General features: G+C 42.3%; 1 protein-coding gene across 1 annotated transcript in view; it reads left to right on the top strand.

Annotated features, from left to right (window-relative positions):
* The window catches only part of LOC131721859 (fer-1-like protein 6), a 205746-nt gene that overhangs the window by 51001 nt on the left and 140863 nt on the right, over positions 1–13882 (top strand). The window contains exons 16-18 of the mRNA XM_059014974.1: positions 492–582; positions 831–950; positions 1044–1196. Coding sequence (XP_058870957.1) covers positions 492–582; positions 831–950; positions 1044–1196 — 364 coding nt within the window. The remainder of the gene's footprint in view (positions 1–491; positions 583–830; positions 951–1043; positions 1197–13882) is intronic.

Genomic DNA, 13882 nt, shown 5'->3' with positions numbered 1-13882 from the left:
CTGTTGCTCTGTCATTTCGTGCAGCTCCATTTCTAGCATACTTACTCATTGAAGCAAGTCCTGAATCATGCTGCACTTTACATATACTTGATTTAGCTCTGCTGGGTTTTCTCGAATTTCCCACATCATGCAGGTGTCACAGATTACTGACTTGAAGGCCATGTTAATTTTTTTTTTTTTTTATTTCCTTAAGTATCTGATACATTTAATGTTAAAATCCTGTCACAAACCTGTAGGATTTAAATACCAAACCTGAACAGGTCCACCACGAGACCTTGATGTTACCAGCACCTGGACGAGCAACGCTAGGCCAAATGCCCTCCTAGTGTTCTAATCTTTTCTAATGTTTTATGTTTCTGAAAAGGCCCAAATATCTCAGCTACTAATTCCTTCAACCAGAAGACAACACTACCTATCCTAGAGGAAGAAAGTGCCTTGTGTGCTTTTTCAAACTTCTTTTCATTCCAATTTCATTTCTTTTTCCCCTCTAGAAAATTCATTAATTTTGCTGAGAAGAAAGTAAAAATGAAGGATCTTACTCTTCTGGATAAGAAGAGGCTTACTCTTTGCAAACAGGAGCTGGTATGAATACAGTTGAAGGGTTTTAGGGGTGATGTACAAATTAACAATAGTGTGTACTGCATTTGCTGCAGAACTGAGAATGAACATTTTTGTCCTTGATCAATTTAGATCAAATGTATGTTGCTTTTGAGAAAGGCACTGGAAGTCTGAACTAGAGTTTTTTTTATTATTATTATTTTTGAGCTTTTTTATATTGAAATCCTGTTAACAGAGACGTAAGAAAACTAACTGCTTGTATTCTATTCCAGGAAAGCATGTTGAGAGAAGTGATGTTAATCACGCAACAGAAAGGGAAGAAACTGACTTTGACTGAGATGATTCAAGTAGCCCAGAATTACACGAAGAAACTGTTTTTTTTAGTGGAAGAGGTGATGTGAAACATTATGAAATGGTGTATTTCTCATGAAAAGGGAGCTACTTTAACCACAATTCACAATTTCTTCTAAATTTACATTTCACAGCCTCAGCACACTATCCCGGATGTATTTGTCTGGATGCTCAGCAACAACAAGAGAGTGGCTTATGCTCGAATTCCAGCCAAGGATCTCCTGTACTCTCAATTGGAAAATGAAAGGGGGAAGGACTGTGCAAAGATTAAGACCCTTTTTTTCAAAGTAAGTTTATTATAATACCAACTAAACTCATCTATGAAACTACTTGTTCACTGATCACCTGAATCACAGTTTTTGGAGCAGTCATAAACATGCTGTTCGTACCGATCAATAGCAATTCCAGGTTTACTTGCTATATTATAATAGCATAGATCATGTGTTGATGCCGTCTATAAGTCCACAAATGTTATCAGAAGCTGCATTCATATTTTATAGAAATTTCCAATTTCAGCCAACTACACAATAACACCAGATCAAGTACCCCTGTGACGGGACCTTGTATGAGTTTGCAAACCTGCTGCACCACACCTGCTTTATCACAGTCACTATTTAAGCTGTAACTTCATATTTAATCTGTGACTTCATATTTTCATGTCTTTTGGAAACTCCTCAGGTAAATTCTAACAGCACCTTTCACTTTGACCTGTGCCCTAAGATGGCTGACATAAGGCTCAAGTGACTATTTTGTTTCCAAATGATAAAGGCCAGAGGCATCGAGATATTGGTTTCATACTCAGTACACAGGTCATGTGTGATTCCCTAGGCCAGGTTCGATCAATGGTGCCTGTGGCAGGCTGGCTAAGCGGTGACGTCAGACAGAATCAGGAAGGTAAACACACACCAAGTACAGCAGTTAAAGGCGGCATTTGCCGTTTTATTTTTAAATAATACAAAAAATAAATAAATACATTTAAATCAGCAGGGCTTACTATCCCCCCTCCTTGTGCAACGCACACTTGGCCCCAATGGCCACCTTCCCCCTCAATCTCAAAGTCCTGGAAGAGGGGGAAGCAAGGTGTTTCTGGGGGTGGCCATGGTGGAATGTCCTCCACCCCCCACTTCTTCATGGCTAACAGCTCCCTCTTCCGGGGCTTCAGCCACACTATATCCTGCCACGAAAATGCATCTGGGGGAGCTGGTCTCCTGACTCCCCCCTTCTTCGTGGCCGGCAGCTCCCCTTCATGGTGCTCCGGCCACCCAATTTCCAGCAGCGAAACTGCTGTGGGGGGAGCTGGTCTCTTGACCTCCCCCCCTTCTTTGTGGCTGGCAGCTCCCCTCCGTGGGGCTCTGGCCACAGTGTTTCCCGCCACGAAAATGCGGCTGGGGGAGCTGGTCTCCTGACCCCCCCCCCTTTCTTCATGGCCGGCAGCTCCCCTTCATTGGGCTTCAGCCACAGTACCTCCTGCTGCATGGCAGGACCAGCAGCAACCCCAGGCGAAGCAGAGCCCCTGGCGACGACCCCAGGCGAAGCAAGACCCTCGGCAACTCCAGACGAAGCAGGACAGGCAGCAACCCTAGGAGAAGCAGAGCTGGTGATGACCCCAGGCGACGGCAGCAGCGGCGGACCCTCGGGGGGAGGCGACGGCAGCAGCGGCGGACCCTCGGGAGGCGAACTCGGGAGGGGAGCCCCTGGCCATGGAGGCGGCAGCGGGAGCTCCACTTCTCCCTCGTACCCTGTAACTGGTGCGGAGCAGCAGGCAGCCCCAGCGATGCGAAGCAGCAGGCAGACCCAGGCGATGCGAAGCAGCAGGCAGACCCAGGCGATGCGGAGCAGCAGGCAGCACCAGGCGATGCGGAGCAGCAGGCAGACCCAAGCGATGCGAGCAGCAGGCAGCACCAGGCGATGCGGATCAGCAGGCAGCCCCAGGCGATCCAGACGTGGCATCCCTGGGTGGTGCGAGGCAGGCATCCTTGGGCGGTGCGAGGCAGGCATCCCTGAGCGGTGTGAGGCAGGCATCCCTGAGCGGTGTGAGGCAGGCATCCCTGAGCGGTGTGAGGCAGACATCCCTGAGCGGTGTGAGGCAGGCATCCCTGAGCGGTGTGAGGCAGGCATCCCTGAGCGGTGTGAGGCAGGCATCCCCAGGCGATGCACGACAGGGTGGCAGCAGTCCCTCAGGAGGCGACAGCAGCAGAGGACCCTCGGGAGGCGATTGCAGGAGGGGAGTCAGGACCAGCAGTGGTGCTAGGGTTGGCCCTCTTCTCAGCCGCTGCGACCCGGCGCTTTTACCCCTTGCTCTGCTCAGCAGCCTATGCAAGGGCGGCTGCGGACCACCAGCCTTCCGGTCCATCCTGTCGTGAAGGGAGAGGCAGCGCCTGCTCCTCTCCCTCGGATGGTGGTGGGGGAGGCAGAAGCAGCAGACGGCAGGGGCTCAAGCATGTCAGGCAGACTTGCTCCAGCTGTTGTTGCTGCTTCCTGCAGCTCCTCCTTTTTCCTCCCATCATTCCTCTTCTTCCTCCCATCTTTCCTCTTCTTCCTCCTTCCTCACTCTCCTTTCTCCACAAGTAATAATAAAAAAATGAAAAAAAACGAAAAAAACTGCAGTACCCCTCTTCTGCCTGAGTGGAGGAGGCGCTGGTGATCCCACGCTGGACACCACGTGTGGCAAGCTGGCTAAGTGGTGACAGAATCAGGAAGGTAAACACACACCAAGTACTGCAGTTAAAGGTGGTGTTTGCCGTTTTATTTTTAAATAATACACAAAATAAATAAAAGGTTTAAACAAAAACACACTGTGCTCACAGAGCGAAATAAAACAGTTAAACAACACAAGTCACGAACACAAAATTCACACAGGTCAGGCTGGGCAATAGCCTTCACTGTTCCTGTATGTTTTCTTTTTCAGTTTCATTTTTCTTCCTCACTCTCTCCTCGCTCTCTCCTCGCTCTCTCCTCGCTCTTTCCGTTCCTCTCGTACACCCACCACACGTGCAGCGAGCGGCAGCTATCATATCATATTACCCCTCGGCCACAATCTGCACGAGTTTATTAATTACTGTGTGGATGGGGCTTCCCATCCATGCTACTAAATAATAACAAACAATGCGACAACGCCGTCATTTAAATACATTTTTAAATAAATACAAATAAACACACGGCGCCTCACCGTCATAAATACAAATAAATCATAAAACAAACAAACACAAAACAATAATCTGCACAGGGACGGAGGGGGAAACCCTGTTCTAAAAATAAATAAATACATTTAAATCAGCAGGGCTTACTACCGCCCTGCTACAATGCCTTACAAAGAAAATGAACACTTTCCTGCTGCAGCTAGTGTCAAAACTTTGCATCTCCAAAACTGTTTGAGGTAGTGACTTCATTTTTGATGGCAATATAAACATTACATGCTAAATGTGTTGCTCTCCATGATATTGACCTCTTGAGTTATATTTTATATTTTTTTCCTTCTTTATGTAAACAGTAATTTTCAAAAGGTATTATTAGTGAATTCTTAATTGGAGATTGCATTTCAAAATCACAAATCAAGTCAGAATATACGTTACATTTAAAAACTGTACAAAATCAAATTAGTTAGCAATCCATGAACCTGTAGGCTATAATTTGCTTGCACATTTTAGTATGCTGATGGCCAAAGGTTTTGCATCTCCTAGAGAAGTGGTTTTCAAAAGTTTTAGGTCCTGTACTTTCCTAGTCTAGTCCACCTATGAAAACAAGGGAAGGAATTGTCTTTTCTAATTACTAGATTAAGTACTTGCAAAACCTCTTAACTCTAGACACCAGAAGCCAATATTGGCTTGTTAAAATAAGGCCAATTAGACCGCATGCCGAAATTTTTCAGTTTTTTAGATTTTCATGTGTTGCAGGGCAGATTTCAGTAAAACAAAACCCTGATTAGTAAACATGCAAAAAGTAAAAAGTGTATATAATTCTGTATTTAAAAATGAACCAATAGGACTTTAAGTTATAAAAAGCTTTAAGCAGCCATTAAAAAAAAAAGTGTCTCAATTCACTGGCTCAGAAGGTACACAGAAAAGGAGGAGGGGCTAGAGTTCAGACAAGTACTGTAAGTACTGTAAATGGAAAACTGCTGTTAAAAGGTTGTGTCCTATCGTCTGGACGTCGTTGGTTCGAGGCCAGGCTATTCCTTTGCCGACCGTGGACGGGAGCTCCCAGGGGGCGGCACTCAATTGGCCGAGCGCCGCCCGGGGTGAGGGAGGGTTAGGTCGGCCAGGGTGTCCTCGGCTCACCGTGCATCAGCGACCCCTGTAATCTGCCCGGGTGCCTGTGGGTTTACCTGTAAACTGCCCAGAGCTGCAAAAAAAAAAAAAAACACTAACAAAATAAAATTTAATTAGTTGACGATGGTGCAAATGCACCAACTAAAAATGCTATGTAAAAGTATTTCAAAATCCAGACTCCATACAATAAGTATGCCGAAACGAGTCCAAATTAATAGTCCAAAGACAGGTTATGCTTCTGAAAAACAAAACTAAGGTTCCAAGTGAAAACAAAATCAGAAAGCATTTCTCAACAAAAATCATGCATTTCTTCCAACAAATGCAGAAGTGTAGAGAGCAAACAGATGGGTCAGTTTGTATAAAAACATTTTACAAAATTACAAATAAACTGAACTGGGATGCTATGTGTGTCCTGTGCGGTATCGAATCTAGCCAGAATAAGCACATTGTTTTGAATTGAATATTTCCAAAAGCTAATTTGTTGAAAGTAGAAAGGGGATATGTATCATGCAGTCAAAAATGACTTTCAGCAAAATGCTTCCATGTTAAAGTGTTGAGTGCAGTTCGTGTTAATCAGCTGCAAGACAATTAAAGCTTGTTGAGGGGCACTCGCTGATGATGAGCACACTCAATAGGTCTGGAGCAGGGCATCCAATTCCAGACACTTCCCAATCCCAGGATTTCAGGATTGATTTAGCTTTTATTAATAATTACTCGTGTGGAGGCATAGGGTATTGCACTCACACTACAAAGGAGTTCTTCAACTAATTAATTAATAATAATAAAAAAAGCACACAAAAAATAAAAGAAGCATTGCAAGTAAAGATAACAGTCGTGTCACTCAGCTCCAGCACAGAACAAGTGAGTGATTTCACTGTCTAAGTAGGGCAGCCCAGCTCACTGCTCAACTCAATAATACGAAACGCAGAGAAACGTTAAATTAAAAATGTAAATGTAGATAAAACACTGGACTGATTCAACTACTAACACTGAACATTTAATTGTGAAAGTAAACTTACCTAGTAAATGCTACACATTTTGAAAAGAAGCAACATCATGACAATCAGCTATTTAAATATGTAACCTCGCCCAACAGAAAGGAAACGTGCAGCAGTACGGCTGCGGTTTTATGTGAAAGGAGATTCAACACTGCTGATTCGATTGCGAAGTCGCAAAGTACTACAATGTGGTTAAAAAAATATGCGTTGTCTGCTCGTTGTCTGCCCCAGGGATAGAGTAGAGTAGAACCAATGACCTAGAGTTTTAGATCTTTTATTTAACATTATGTAGTCAAAGAAACTACAAAATAATATCGCTGAAGTCTACCAGAAGCCATAATAGTAATACAGTATTTCATGTTAGATTTTGAAGTGTTATTATTTTCATTTTTGTCAGTTTTTTGTTAAGTATGGAAAACTACATTATTTCAGCAGATCTCATTCAACTTTATGAAGCAAAATTAGTTCATTCTATAGGGCAGGGGGTTTCAACCTTTTTTTGAAACTGTACCGTCTCTGTGGAGGTTTCAGCTGAAGAACCCCTTTATTATTTTTGATCAGTTGCAATAAAAGGTAGAATAATTTGATTAAGACATTTATTTTTTCCCCCTGTTTATTTAAAATAGACTTTGACTGACAAACTGCTGGTTTAGGACAGAATATTAAACAGTAGGCTTAATTCGTAATAATTTTAATTGAAAACACAAGAACATAAGAACATAAGAAAGTTTACAAACGAGAGGAGGCCATTCAGCCCATCTTGCTCATTTGGTTGTTAGTAGCTTATTGATCCCAGAATCTCATCAAGCAGCTTCTTGAAGGATCCCAGGGTGTCAGCTTCAACAACATTACTGGGGAGTTGGTTCCAGACCCTCACAATTTTCTGTGTAAAAAAGTGCCTCCTATTTTCTGTTCTGAATGCCCCTTTATCTAATCTCCATTTGTGACCCCTGGTCCTTGTTTCTTTTTCAGGTCAAAAAAGTTCCCTGGGTCAACATTGTCTATACCTTTTAGGATTTTGAATGTTTGAGTCAGATCGCCGCATAGTCTTCTTTGTTCAAGACTGAATAGATTCAATTCTTTTAGCCTGTCTGCCTATGACATGCCTTTTAAACCCAGGATAATTCTGGTTGCTCTTCTTTGCACTCTTTCTAGAGCAGCAATATCCTTTTTGTAACAAGGTGACCAGAACTGAACACAATATTCTAGGTGAGGGCCTAATGCATTGTAAAGTTTTAACATTACTTCCCTTGATTTAAATTCAACACTTCACAATATATCCGAGCATCTTGTTGGCCTTTTTTATAGCTTCCCCACATTGTCTAGATGAAGACATTTCTGAGTCAACATAAACTCCTAGGTCTTTTTCATAGTTCCCTTCTTCAATTTCAGTATCTCCCATATGATATTTATAATGCACATTTTATTGCCTGCATGCAATACTTTACACTTTTCTCTATTAAATGTCATTTGCCATGTGTCTGCCCAGTTCTGAATGCTGTCTAGATCATTTTGAATGACCTTTGCTGCTGCAACAGTGTTTGCCACTCCTCGATCTCCCTTTCCTAAAACCACGCTGACTGTCTCCCAGGATATTGTTACCATATAGGTAATTTTCCATTTTAGATCTTATTATAGTTTCCATAAGTTTACATATAATAAAAGTCAGGCTTATTGGTCTGTAGTTACCTGGTTTAGTTTTGTCTCCCTTTTTGTGGATCGGTATTACGTTTGCAATTTTCCAGTCTGTCGGTACAAACCCTGTGTCAGGAGACTGTTGCATGATCTTGGTTAGCGGTTTGTAAATAACTTATCTTTAAATAAATAATCTTTGAGTACTATTGGGAGGTTCTCATCCGGCCAAGGGGATTTGTTTATTTTAAGAGCTCCTAGTCCCTTTAACACTTCTGCCTCTGTTATGCTAAAGTTATTTAAAATTGGATAGGAACAGGTTGACATGTGGGGCATGTTGCCCGTGTCCTCCTTTGTAAAAACCTGTGAAAAGTAATCATTTAATATATTTGCTATTTTTTTTCTTCATCTATGATTTTGCCATTTGTGTCTCTTAGACATTTAACCTCCTCTTTGAATGTTCTCTTGCTGTTATAATATTGGAACAACATTTTGGAATTGGTTTTAGCCCCCTTAGCAATATTGATTTCTATCTCTCTCTTGGCCTTTCTAAATTCCTTTTTGACTTGCGTTTGCAGTTCCAAGTACTCTTTCTGTGTACTTTGTTTTTGGTCCCTTTTAAACACTCTGAAAAGTGCTTTTTTCGCTGAATATTTTTTTTAATTGATCTATTAAACCATTTTGGCCATTTTGTTTTAGATTTAGATTTGTCTACTTTTGGGATGTAATTGTTTTGCGCCTCTAGTACTACATTTTTAAAAAACAGCCATCCTTTTTCTGTGGATGTTTTCTCTATTTTACTCCAATCTACTTCTGTTAGTCTCTGTTTCATACCTTATTTTGCTTTTCTAAAATTGTAAACCTTAGCTTTAGTCATTACTTTTGGGGTTTTAAAAAATACTTCAAATGAGACCATGTTGTGGTATGAGCTTGCCAATGGCTCTCTGACCTCTGTTTTAGTTATTCTGTCTTCGTTATTTGAAAAGACTAAATCAAGGCATGCTTCTCCTCTAGTCGGTGCCTCTAGTCGGTGCCTTGACAAATTGCATTAGGAAGCAGTCATTTGTCATTTCCACCATTTCAATTTTATCTGTCGTGCTCCCCATTGGGTTTTCCCATTTTATACAGGGGAAGTTGAAATCCCCCTTTAGTATGGCTTCTCCTTTTCTACACGCATTTCGAATGTCATTGTATAACAGATTATTTTGCTCAGCGTCTGAATTTGGCGGTCTATAGCATGCTCCTATTATTATGCCCTTTGAATTTTTGTCCATTATTCTGACCCATATTGATTCTGCATTGTTTTCTTTGTCCTGATTTAACACCTGGGCTTCAAGACTATTTCTTATGTATAGCGCTACCCCTCCGCCTCTTCTGTCCTGCCTGTCCACGTTCTCAGAGATGTGCGTAACAGAGGCTCCTGGAAGGCAGCACACTGGTGTAGTAAGGGGGTCCAAACTGCGAACTGAACTTGCTGTTTCTCAATATGGAGTCCCCAACAATCATGACCTCCCTTCTTTTTGCTGCCTGGCCAGCACTGTTTATAGGGTCCTGGATGTTGTTCCTTTCATTCTCTTGATGTTGGTTTTGGTCATCTAAATGTTGAAGTGGCCCAAATTTGTTGGATGTCTGGATTTCTGGTGGTTGTGTTTGACGAAGTTTCTTTTTTTCCCTGCTTCTGCCTATCTGAACCCAGCTGTTTCGACTCTTTTCCATCTCCCTGGTGGCTTTCAGTCTGCTAGGGGTGCAGACTTCCATGAATTGTGGGTGTGTCAGCTCCTCAAGCTCCTGTTGCTGTCTCATTTCCTCCAGCCCCTTTTCTAACAGACTTACTCGTTGAAGCAAGTCCTATTTGTGCTGCACTTTACACAAACTTGTTGAGCTCTGTTGGTTTTCTCGGATTTCCCACATCATGCAGTTGTCAAGGATTACTGGCTTGAAGACCATGTTTTATTTTTTTATTTTTGTTTTTTTTAATTTTTTTGTTTTTTTAAGTTCAGTTTAGCTTCTGCAGCTGTCAACCTGCTTTCAAACTGCTTCTAACTGCGCTGTACTTGTCCACGACTGTACTTCTCTCACGCTGTCGCTTCCACACGTTGTCACTCTGAAAACTGGCTGACTTTTGTTTGTTTGTGCGTTGTGCTGCGAGCTCTGTCCCTCCCTCGTCTCTCAGAACGGCACTCCAAGTTTCAGCTTGTTATCAGAAAAAGACACGCAGCTGTTAGACTTTAAGCTGCAATGTTTTATGATTAAAGCAATTCAAGATGTAATTTAAAGATGTAATTCTTCCTTTCTGCTTCTAACTGCGCTGTACTTGTCCACGACTGTACTTCTCCCACGCTGTCACTTCCACACTATAGCTTCCACACAGCAATGTGCAAAGCCCAGTCAAAACTCACAGGGTTCAGTCCCAGCATAATAATACTAAATAACAAGCACTTTATACACACACACGATCACCAGTCCGATAGTGAGTGCTTCTAGTGCACGTGGTGAATTTATACAAGAACAGTGACAACAGTGTAGTGCAGTGTAGTCTGGGGTTTGGTGCTGGCTTTGTAGCGACAGCTCCCAGATACAGTGCCTTGCGAAAGTATTCGGCCCCCTTGAACTTTGCGACCTTTTGCCACATTTCAGGCTTCAAACATAAAGATATGAAACTGTAATTTTTTGTGAAGAATCAACAACAAGTGGGACACAATCATGAAGTGGAACGAAATTTATTGGATATTTCAAACTTTTTTAACAAATAAAAAACTGAAAAATTGGGCGTGCAAAATTATTCAGCCCCCTTAAGTTAATACTTTGTAGCGCCACCTTTTGCTGCGATTACAGCTGTAAGTCGCTTGGGGTATGTCTCTATCAGTTTTGCACATCGAGAGACTGAAATTTTTGCCCATTCCTCCTTGCAAAACAGCTCGAGCTCAGTGAGGTTGGATGGAGAGCATTTGTGAACAGCAGTTTTCAGTTCTTTCCACAGATTCTCGATTGGATTCAGGTCTGGACTTTGACTTGGCCATTCTAACACCTGGATATGTTTATTTGTGAACCATTCCATTGTAGATTTTGCTTTATGTTTTGGATCATTGTCTTGTTGGAAGACAAATCTCCGTCCCAGTCTCAGGTCTTTTGCAGACTCCATCAGGTTTTCTTCCAGAATGGTCCTGTATTTGGCTCCATCCATCTTCCCATCAATTTTAACCATCTTCCCTGTCCCTGCTGAAGAAAAGCAGGCCCAAACCATGATGCTGCCACCACCATGTTTGACAGTGGGGATGGTGTGTTCAGGGTGATGAGCTGTGTTGCTTTTACGCCAAACATAACGTTTTGCATTGTTGCCAAAAAGTTCGATTTTGGTTTCATCTGACCAGAGCACCTTCTTCCACATGTTTGGTGTGTCTCCCAGGTGGCTTGTGGCAAACTGTAAATGACACTTTTTATGGATATCTTTAAGAAATGGCTTTCTTCTTGCCACTCTTCCATAAAGGCCAGATTTGTGCAGTATACGACTGATTGTTGTCCTATGGACAGAGTCTCCCACCTCAGTTGTAGATCTCTGCAGTTCATCCAGAGTGATCATGGGCCTCTTGGCTGCATCTCTGATCAGTCTTCTCCTTGTATGAGCTGAAAGTTTAGAGGGACGGCCAGGTCTTGGTAGATTTGCAGTGGTCTGATACTCCTTCCATTTCAATATTATCGCTTGCACAGTGCTCCTTGGGATGTTTAAAGCTTGGGAAATCTTTTTGTATCCAAATCCGGCTTTAAACTTCTCCACAACAGTATCTCGGACCTGCCTGGTGTGTTCCTTGTTCTTCATGATGCTCTCTGCGCTTTAAACGGACCTCTGAGACTATCACAGTGCAGGTGCATTTATACGGAGACTTGATTACACACAGGTGGATTTTATTTATCATCATTAGTCATTTAGGTCAACATTGGATCATTCAGAGATCCTCACTGAACTTCTGGAGAGAGTTTGCTGCACTGAAAGTAAAGGGGCTGAATAATTTTGCACGCCCAATTTTTCAGTTTTTTATTTGTTAAAAAAGTTTGAAATATCCAATAAATTTCGTTCCACTTCATGATTGTGTCCCACTTGTTGTTGATTCTTCACAAAAAATTACAGTTTCATATCTTTATGTTTGAAGCCTGAAATGTGGCAAAAGGTCGCAAAGTTCAAGGGGGCCGAATACTTTCGCAAGGCACTGTATATTAGCCATCTACAAATGACAAATGTGACAATTTAATAGACAGACAAGACAACACAAGACAAAACACTCACAGTTATTTTACAGTTGGTTCTCCTTTACAGGTCATAACCATAACAAAGGAACAGATTGCTTCACCACATCCCCTGCTATACCCTCAGTCACGCCCCCTTCGATAGCGAGTGCAATCGCTTTTCCTCCAATCCGTGATCGCCACATTGCCTACCGCATTAAGACTACGACTTCTGGTATTGTGACTCAGCTCCCTTTCTGGATGGCTGACTTCCGACTTTCCCTGGAATTAATTGCCAACCCATCCAGTCCAGGGCACATTGTTCCTGTTATACAGCGCTCTCACAGATCGGGAAGGAAATTTATTACTTGGATTCACTCACTCTCTGTCACACCCCCGTTCTTAAGAAACCTTCTCTTGTCCCTTCTTTCGCCTAGAACTATCGCCCCGTCTCTCTATTCCCGTTCCTTGATCGATCTGTCCACCACCAGTTGGCATCCTTCCTCACAGAGCACTCTCTGCTTGACCCACTTCAGTCCAAGTTCTGTCCTGCACACACCATGCAAACCACCCTCCTCTCTGTAACTGGCTCCACCTTCTCCTCCATTCTAATTCTCCTTGACCTCTGACCTGGGGATCTCAGGCACTGCTCTTGCCTGGTTTTCCTCCTATCTCTCTAACCGTCCCTTCCAGGTTTTCTGGCGGGGCTCTCTCTTCTCCTCGCCCCCTGTCTACAGGTTCTCACTTCAATGCTGAGAATGCCCAGATCTTCCTCTCCTTTCCCTCTTTTGACTCCCACATGTCCTCCCATATCTCTTTCTGCTATAAACCTAGGTGTTACACTTGACCCATCCCTCTCCTACTCTCAACACATTTCCTCCATGTCGCCTGGCCTAAGCACCATGTTACTGGACGTTTAGCTGATGCACTATCCTTGCACTATTGCAATACTATCATGTCATTGTAGATACAGATTGTTTTAATCATAAGTTGTTATCTCATTGTATTCTAATAGTATTTGCACTTACTGTAAACAACATTGTATTTAAATATTGTTTTTACAGTGTAACCTTGTATTGCCCTGTAACATCTGTAAGTCACCTTGGATAAAGTCGTCTGCCAAATAAAATAATAATAATAATAATAATAATAATAATAATAATAATAATAATAATAATAATAATAATAATATTTATGCACAATGGTTTAGAGATAATATATAAAACCATTACAAAAATCAATTTAAGATAATAATTTTTTTCATTTTTATTTTTGCATTTCTGAGTCATCCTGCGTACCCCCTATGACCCTTAGAAGTACCCCGGGGTTCATGTACCCCTGGTTGAAAACCCTGCTATAGGGGGATGCCAAACCTTTGGCCATAGCTGTATATACTAAGGCAAAGTGGGATGTGCTTAGCCACTCTCTGGATCTTTTTCACCGTCTTCTAGTGTAAAAAAGAAGCACTTAACCACCAGATGGGTTCAAAACAGGGCGGTGCCTGTATATATTTTTTCAAACACAAATAAACACCTAGTTCCACTTTGCAACCCTTAGCTAAACTTTGCACAGTCTTGGCTAAAAACTGGACGGCTAATCCATTTACCAGTAACCAGCCATATAAGTATAACAATACCTTTTCCCCAGGTCTGTCCCCACAGGTCTTTTCTCAGGCCGTAGCCTTCTAGACCTGCTACATACATTAAAGTACATTAGAGCCAGGTTTCCCATCCCCGCTTGAATTCTTACTGGGGGATGTAGTCCTGAACCTCAAGGACTACACCTTTCTTCTCCGTACTGTACCACAATGCATATTCCTTTTGCAGGATTAACACACACTATATAAATATGTTT

The sequence above is a fragment of the Acipenser ruthenus genome, chromosome 49, assembly GCF_902713425.1.
Source record: "Acipenser ruthenus chromosome 49, fAciRut3.2 maternal haplotype, whole genome shotgun sequence".
Taxonomy (NCBI): Eukaryota; Metazoa; Chordata; class Actinopteri; order Acipenseriformes; family Acipenseridae; genus Acipenser; species Acipenser ruthenus.
This window is presented reverse-complemented; position numbering and strand designations above follow the sequence as displayed.